Source organism: Phaseolus vulgaris, chromosome 3, assembly GCF_000499845.2.
Source record: "Phaseolus vulgaris cultivar G19833 chromosome 3, P. vulgaris v2.0, whole genome shotgun sequence".
Classification (NCBI taxonomy): domain Eukaryota; kingdom Viridiplantae; phylum Streptophyta; class Magnoliopsida; order Fabales; family Fabaceae; genus Phaseolus; species Phaseolus vulgaris.
The window spans coordinates 3,295,097-3,304,308 of record NC_023757.2 but is presented as its reverse complement, the minus strand read 5'-3'; the positions used below and the strand labels follow the sequence as shown (position 1 = coordinate 3,304,308).

Below are 9,212 nucleotides of genomic sequence, written 5' to 3'. Positions count from 1 at the left end.
TGGCTAATTCTACCCTTTGGGGTTGGGAGTAATCTGCTCAAACTCTTATGTATTGAGGTGATATTTTATATATTAATATTCAGTTCTTGATTGATTATTGGTATTGTTGTTTTACTTTTAATTTTCCGTGACAAATTGAGAATCTTAAATCTAATCGGGAGGTATTTTTAGGGTTCGGACCTAAACAACCATACTTAACATATTTGAGTGCTAGGAATAGACTTGAAATGTTAATTGCTATTAAACGTCTGAGCTTCGTTCTAAGTTGTTCTTATAATTATGCGAGGGATTCGATAGTTAGGGGACATTCTTAAGGATTTTATATGCGAGGAATCGATATAAATGATTTTTATACGGGCATCAATTTCAATCAAAGAACTTAATATTGACATGCTAATCAAAATACTTGAGAGTGAGAGAGATGAAACTAATCCTTATTTTTCCAATTGAAACAACTAATTCTTTGTTTGTTTTCTTATTGATCAGTGCCAACACAATTAATTCAAAACTCTTTTAATTGTTCTGTTTTTATATTTAGCGATTATTGTACTCGATAATTCACTGTTCCTTGTGGGATCGATATCCGTCCTTAGGGACAATTATTACTTTTGACAAACGCGGTGCACTTGCCGTAAAAAGTCATCAAGTTTTTGGCGCCGTTGCCGGAGAACAGATTTGAATTGTTGAGTATAATTTCCTAAATATTGTAAATATTTCATTTTATTTTTATTTCTTTTGATTTTGTTTATTTTATTAAAATTAGATTTGATTTGATTTGATGTTAGTATAGATTTGCTGTTTTTAAGAAGGAAAAAAGTTATTGTTTTTATATTATTTTCTTTTCTTTTCTTTACGTTATTTATTTTAGTTTATTTTTATTTTATTCTGTTTTGATTTTGTTTTGTTTTATTATATTTTATTTTAGGATTAGTTTACGTAGTTTTATTAGGTAGTTTTATTTAGATTTACGTAACTGTTATTTATTTGTTTTAATTATATTTTATTACTAGTTTTAGTTTTTATTTTATCTATATTGTTTTTTTTTAATATTTTTGTTATTTTTCTCTTAACGTCGTTTTAGTGTTTTATTTTTGTTTTTGTGTTATTTTTATTTTATTTTACATATTTTGTTTTTATTTCAAATTTTTTTATTTTATTTATTTTATTTTATTTTTTAAGAAAAAAAAGTACTCTGTTTTTTTTTCTCCACTAATATGTTTTAGGAAGAAGGCAACATGGCAGAACAACAAGCACCACCTCCTAGGAGAACACTTGGAGATTATGTCATGTACCAAGGACTAAGACATTTTTCTAGTATTGCAATACCTACTACTGCTAAGGCCTTGGAAATAAATCCCGATTTTCTCACTCTCATCAGTGCCTATCAATTTACAGCAATGGAACATGAGGATCCATATTCACATTTGGATACATTTTATGCATTGATAGGAACAATGGGTTTTCAATCAGGTGATCTTGAAAATGTTTATATGCGCTTGTTTTCTTTTTCATTGGCAGGAAAGGCTAAAGAATGGCTGAAATCGCTTCCAAATCAGAGCCTCACTAGCTGGAAGGATGTAGAGGAAAATTTTTTGCAAAGATTTTTTCCAATTTCTCGCTACATCAAAGCAAAGTCTGAAATCTCTATGTTCAGACAAGGAGCAAATGAAGTCTTTTGTGATACATGGGAAAGATTTAAGATGATATTGAGAAAATGCCCAAATCATGGGTTTGAAGATATTGCTCAACTGAGCATATTCCTGAATGGTCTCAGATCTGACATAAAGATGCTCCTAGATGCTGCAGCTGGTGGCACAATGATGGCCCTTGATGTAGAACAAGCGACAATAATTATTGATGCATTGGCATCAACTGATTATAAAGCCCAACATGATGGACAAGATCTTCATAATAAAGGGTTGTTAGAAGATGCACTCTTGGCTAAAAATAAGATTCTGACACAGCAGATTGAGCAACTAATTGCACAAATGGCTAAATTGCCCCAACAATTATATGTTGTTCATTCATCTCAAAGCCAAAGTCAGTCAATCAGGTGTGATTTTTGTGGAGATGTTCATCCTAATGGTCACTGTTTTTATCAGAACAATTTACCTGAAGTTGAGGATCCATCCATGCTTGAAAGAATGAATAAAGTTGAAGACGCTCTGACAAAGATTGTGAGCGTGCAGGACAATATTATGAAAGCGCAGGACAATAGCATGGCCATGATTAGGAGCATAAAGATCCAGATGGGACAACTAACCAAACAAATTGCACAAATTCCAGAGGAACAAAATGGCCAGTTTTCAGTCAATAGCCAAACCAATTCAAAAGAGCATTGTGATAATGTAGTGGCTGAAAAAGAAGAAAAAGATGAGACAAAGGGGAAGAGAGATGAGAAAGAGAGAAGTGAGGAGGAAAAAATAAAGAGGAAAAGTGAAAATAAGGAGAGAGGAGTTCTTGAAAAAGATTTATCATATCCTCATTCTCCTTCAAAAAAAGAGAAGGAAAGAAAATTCTTTGATAAATTGCTCCCTAAAAATTATTTTGCAGGAAATTTGAAGCAAGATTCAACATTTGAAAGATTTCGAAAGAATAGGAGCTATATTGAAGAAAGAAATATAGAGCTGGAGGATGGATACAATGTCATTATTCCAAAAGGCTTGCCTCAAAAATTCAAGGACCCAGGGAGTTTTAACCTTCCCGTGTCTATAGGTGCTTTATTAGTAGCCAATGCTTTATTGGATTTGGGAGCAAACATAAATATAATTCCTTTGGCAATGCTGAAGAAAATAGGGGATTTGGAGATTAAACCCACCAAGATGACTTTAAAGTTAGCTGATCAAGTAACCAAGTATCCATATGGTGTGGTTGAAGATGTTCTCGTCAAGGTGGATAAATTCACATTCCCTGTGGATTTTGTTGTGATGGACATGAAAGAAGATGAGGAGGTTCCCTTGATACTTGGAAGACCCTTTATGAAGACTGCTAGAATCATAGTTGATGTCGACAAAGGAGAACTTCAAGTTAGAACTCAAGATGAGGAGGTAACTTTAAATCTTTTTTATGGTCATAAAAATTTTAATGCAGGGGAAGAATGTGTACAGAATGATGCAACAAAGAGAGTTGTCCATCTTGAAATAAACAGGCGTCAAGCTAGATGACGTTAAACGAGCGCTTACTGGGAGGCAACCCAGTCCACATTTTAGTTTTATGTTGTTTTATTACCTTTGCTGATTTTATTTAAAATAAAAAAATAAAAGTAAATAAGAATAATAATAAAAAAAATCCTATATGCCTCCTAATCATTTTGCAGGTTATGTATTTTTGACCTGGGGACAGGTTCTATTATTCAGGGGGCAGATCCAGCAAATGAAGCAAGACTGTAGATAAAAATTTTAACAAAATGCTGGATGACTTCTTAAGAATAGAGGATTGAACAAAAATATGGTTTTATCTCTCTGATTCTCTTTTCTTTTCAGTTATTTGGATTTTTTCTTATTTTATTTATTTTATTTTTCGGTTATTTTGTTTTCTGTTTATTTGCTTATTTGTTTAGTTTGTTTTTATTGCTTATTTTAAATAAATTTTCCTGTTTTGTTAGTTTGGTAGTTTAAGTTTTGAATTATCTTTCTTGACTAAATTTCAGTTTTAATTTGTTTGTTTTCTAGTTTATTTTTTTTTCTTTTCAAATAAAAAAGAACTAGAATATTAATTTTGAATTGTGGAAAAAAGAATTTGTGTTTAAATATTAAATAGTGAGATGAATTAGACACAGGTTAGAAAAGAAAATATGATTGAATCCCTATTCAAATGTAGTTCAAATATGATACATGAAAATTTAACAGGATGATTGATTAGGACAGATAATGACAAGACAAAAAAGGAATGAGACCATTTAAACCAAGTGAGTGTGTGAACCTTAAACAGTTTTGAGAGTTTTACTGATGAATTGACAGTTGTGGTTGCTTAAATTTTATTTTTGTTGCATCATAAAAGAGCATGAAGATGATTGAGGCATTTGTTTGTGTTAATTAGGAGCCAGGGCTAAAAAGTCAACCTTTATATTAGAATTCCATTTTTTTATATCCCCTTTGGGCCAAGAATTTTTTTTGTTAATATTGCACCTCAACCTTTATTGATATAATTTTCTACCCTTTAGCATGTCTAAGGAAGGAGAACATAGATGCAATACATATAGAAAAGGGAATGGTTGGTTCTGATTTTGAAAGTTCAAAAAGTTGAAAATAGGAAGAATCTTTTCCTATTATTGAAAAAAAAAAAGAGAGAGAAACAGAAGAAGAAGAAGAAAAAGAAATAAAAAAAAAAGATAGAAAAAAAATTTCATGAAAAGAAAGAAAATGAGGAAAAAGGTGACATCGAAAGAAAGTGGTAATTAGATAACATATATGTTCTCTATAATTCCGGCTCAGCTCAACCTAGGCTCAAAACGACTTAACTCGACATGGTCCCAGTCACACTCAGCTCGAAATTGGCACAGGTTCACTCAGCTCAAAATTGGCCCAAGCCCACTCAACTCGACATGGGGTCGAAATAACTCAACTCGACATGGACCCGGGTTGACTCGACTCAACATGGGCAACGACCTACTCAACTTGACATGCGCCTAGGCCGACTCGACTCAGCATGGGCCTGGGTTGACTCGACTCGATCTGGGCCCAAGTCGACATGGCCTAGGCTGGCTGGGCTCGACATTGTCCTAGGTCGTTGGGCTCAACATGGGTGCAGGTCGGCTAGGCTTGACATGGGCGAAGATCGACTTGGACCGAATCAATTCAGCTCGACATGGGCTCGGAAGTACTCAGCTTTACCTGGACCTTGGCCGACTCGGCTCTGCTTGGACCTAGGTAAAGTCGACCTAGTACCATGCTGACTCAACTCGACCTAGGCTCGAGCCAACTCAACCTAGGCATGGGCTGACTCGTCTCTACTTGGGTTCAGCCGAACGCATATCGACCTAGGTCCAGGCTGACTCGGCTCAACATGGTTCTAGATCAAATGGGCTCGATCAGGGCTCGAGTCGACTCAGCTCAACTTGGGCTTGATCCGGGCTCGGGTCGACTCAGCTCAACTTGAGTCGAGTTGACTCAGCTGAACCTGGTTTTGTGTCATCATGACTCGACTTGGGCCGGACCAATTCGACTTGACCTAGGCCCGGATCGACTCACCTAGACCTTGGCTTGGGCCAACTTAGCTTGACCTGTGCCCGAGTTGACTTGGCTCAACTTGGACCCAGGCCAACTCAAAATCCATTTTGGATAATCCAAAAATGTATCCAATCTATATCTAATCCATCTCCAATTAAATGGATTGGACTTAAAATCCAAAATATTGACTTAAAAGTAATATGGATTTGGATAACTATGAATTGGATTTGACAATTTGGACTTTTTGTCCACCCTTATCCACAACCTTTTGTCAGTTTTATTAAAAAAAAGATAAACAAATTATGAAAAGGTGGGAAAAGCTGATAGGGGAATCAATAAAAAAGTAGTGATAAATAGAAAGATTGAGAAAGAAAGGTATCCACAATACAAAGAAACTGAAAAGTGAGAAAAGAGAAGACAAGCAACTGTTAAAAGAAGGAAAAGAAGATGTGGAAGACTTATGGCTCTCTCAATGAAGGTAGAAATGGCTCTATAGAGGGGGGGGGGGGTTGAATGGAGTTTGAACTCAATTGGCGAGTTAACATGCAAAACAAATGCAACATCTAAACTAGTATAGAGTATAGAAAAGTAGACACATGTTTATACTAGTTCAACCTACAACTTGGACTACGTCCAATCCCCTTAAGCAAACCACTTAAGAGATCTCACTAAAATGATTTTGAACACCTCTCTAGGACGAGTATTTAATGTTTCTAGGCACGAGTATTCAACACCTATCTAGGCACAAGTATTCAATAAAACAAATGGGTTTCTCCATGGAAATGAATGCTTCTACCAATTCTCTAGATTAAAAACCATGGTGTTTCTCTTCTCCAACACCTCTTGAGTTTATCAATATTCTCTTAACTTATTAAGGTTTACATCGTCTCTAGATCTTAAAAAGCTTCAAGAAGTAAATTGGGAGTGTTCATATAGTCAACTAGGAGAGAAAGCTTAAGCTTTGTATTCGCCGCAATACACAATCCCTCCCTAAAGACCTAACTTAACGGTCTAAGCTAGGGTAGAACATTCAATCCATCGAGAGATGCAAACACTATATAGTATGCAGACTCAATGATCTGATGATTATACAAAGACATAAACTTTCTACCTTATCCAGGAGTGGTTAGGAGCTAAAAGAATACTCATTAAGTTAGTATTGACTTAGGAAGGAATACTCAAGGGAGTAACCAAGAATTGCTAGGAGCCTAAAGAATATTTGTTGAGTCAGGAGTGATGAGTCAAAAGAATACTCAACAGGGTCAACGGTATTACAAACTCAACTGGTTGTGATGAGTCAAAAGAATACTCAACTGGTTGTGATGAGTCAAAAGAATACTCGTTAAGATAAGAGTGACTTGTGGAAAGAATACTAAAAAAATAACCAGAAAGGATTACGAACTCAAAAAATACTCATAAAATTAGATAAAAGTGACTACAAAGCTAAAAAATAATTAAAGTATAATTCACAATAAGTTCAACTCAACTTAGTTTAGGAAAACATTGAAGTAGTGTTGTACTTCTTAAACTTCCTACGTCCAAAACCAGCACCAAATCGCTTCCTTCTTCAATCAATCTTCATCTTCTTATGCATTCAAACCGAGCTTCATTCAACTTATTTCAGATGGAGGTAACTCAACTTCCATCAATTAAGTAAATATATATATTCATATTTCATTAATATAAATAATGTAGATTAAAATATAAGAGAAATCAATAGAATATTCTTTTGTAGCACTGAACTAACAGAAAAATCATATTGTCACGGTATTAAGATTGTTTAAACAAAGTTAGCGATTCTTTCTTAATTTATTAATAATTTTAAAAAATTAATTATGAAATATATCTTTATTAGACTATTCAAATTGAAAATTATTTATACTATTTGATGAATTTAATTTATTCTTTTTATCAGTAAAAATAAATAAATAAATATGAAGCAGTTCAAGATAGTCCAACCCATATATTTTGAATTGAAAGCTCACAATAGTCTAAACAACAACAAATCTTTCACAAACAGATCAATCCAACCTATCACTAATCACTAATGGATTCAATTCATATGTATAGTATTTCTACTTAGCCTTACTAAAATGCTTCAACTAGCATATATTATGCCATTATTTACACGTCCTAAAATATTTAATGTATAAAAAATAGTTTATACATATATTTTTATTTAAATTAAGAAATTATATGCATTGTGGACTACTTCAAAAGTGGTATATTATATTTGATTAGAAAATAAACAAGATCTTAGGCTATGAAACTATCTTATTTATATTGTAACTCATGATGAAAATGAAATCTTGCCCCCAAGTCTCCGTGACTTGAGATTGTTGCAACTATATCCATAATCTATATTCTTTTTTTTTTTCATTTTTTATCTTCTACTTTATGAGTTATCATCATATTCTAAGTACCCTTGTCATGTCAGCAGCCATAGGAAACAGTGGGTAAACTCCAAGAAGAACACAGTTGATATATTTGGCACTGTCAGTTGAAGTAGACTTAAGATCACATTGTCGATTCTTTCTTGAAGATTTAGGGTACTCATAAAGGAATCACCTTGTCGATTCTAGTCTCTAGCTATCGTACGTGCTAGTGGTTAAATACAATCATGACACGTTCATGCATGCACCTGCAATTCACAAACCTAGCAAAATGTTTTTTCAACCACCGAAAAAGTTGATGGTGAAAAGCTAACCATTGATTGAAACTGTTATATTAGATAGTATGCATATGCAATGCATTTATATGCTAATATTAATTATTGGTGGTCCTTAAAAATGGTAGGGTAATCAAAGATCTACATATGGTGCTTCACTCGTGTGCGTGGCCTTATCTTGGAACATGTATTGGGGGCCAGCCTTCTAATCACATGTGACTCAAATCAAAACTCCACCAAGAATTTGCATTTCAGATGCCAAATACACTAATCAAATTTTAGGCTATTCGATAGCCAAGTAATTATTTTTGCAAATGGAGATGTTATGTCTTCAAGGTCGAGAGTAAAAAAAAATGTCTTCTTTTTCTTCTAGTTAGATGTATAGTTTTGTGTGCTTAACATTCTACATAGATTATGAGTAAAATTGGTGTAAAATATGTAATTTTCGTTAGAGATCTCATATAATTAGAAATAAGATTGATTTATTGTATATAAGTTAGTATAAATCTTATTTTATAAGTCGATTTTGTATGTAAGATTAAGTTATGCTTAAAGTTTACTTTTTATTATGATTTTTTTATCAACAGTTAATAAATAAATAAATTTGGAGCATTTAAGGGATGTTTCAACTATGTGTAGTAATTTTCAAAACAACATGCTTAAAGTTCATCTGGTTACCAAAAATTGCAATCTACAAACACTATTTAGTACCTAGTTACAATCAAAGCCCCCAAAAAAATCCAATGAGCTTACCCAAGTTTTGTTACAGTTGAGTCCGGTAAAGGATCCTTACCACCTATAAAATACTTTTATCAAGTTGAGTTTCACTCAATATTCTTCTTATCATGGTGGTATAAGAGTCATTTAGACTCTATCTTAGTGTGAGTTTGTTGGTTCTATCATGTTACTTTCTATATATGTATCTACCACTACTCATAAATATTTAATCATACACACGAGTTTACAGTTTCAGTATAAAGAAGATGTATTACGGATCTCACATCAACTAAAAATAAAGTGGGTTCAAACCTCACTACAAGTCAGCTGTGTAAAGTTAAGTTAAACATAAAGTTCATTTCTTAAGAATTTTAGATAGGTTCTTCTCACATTTAATGTGGAATCATAATATCAAATTTAAATTAATATTAAAAATATAATGATATACATTCTAAAACCCTAAATCCTGAATTCAATCCTAAATTTTAACTTAATAAAAAAATCCTAAAAAATTATTTTTTACACTATAATAAAAAAATCAAAAATGAATTTAAAAAATTCTAACTTAGAGAGAGAAGTGTAGAAGGGTGCCCGAGGATGGGTGGGTGCAATGCAAAATATTGGTGGCGACGTGAAAGAGTTGACAATGTCACGAGAAG

At 33.2% G+C, this 9,212-nt stretch overlaps 1 protein-coding gene and 1 pseudogene across 1 annotated transcript; one reads left to right on the top strand and one right to left on the bottom strand.

Annotated features, from left to right (window-relative positions):
• The first annotated feature begins 1,235 nt into the window (after nt 1–1,235).
• LOC137808827 (uncharacterized) lies at nt 1,236–3,144 on the top strand. Its single transcript, XM_068610106.1, has 3 exons — nt 1,236–1,633; nt 1,775–3,047; nt 3,091–3,144. The coding sequence occupies exons 1-3, from the start codon at nt 1,236–1,238 to the stop codon at nt 3,142–3,144; spliced, it is 1,725 nt and encodes a 574-aa protein (XP_068466207.1).
• LOC137808875 (small nucleolar RNA R71) lies at nt 1,627–1,732 on the bottom strand (annotated as a pseudogene).
• Nucleotides 3,145–9,212: the final 6,068 nt, after the last annotated feature.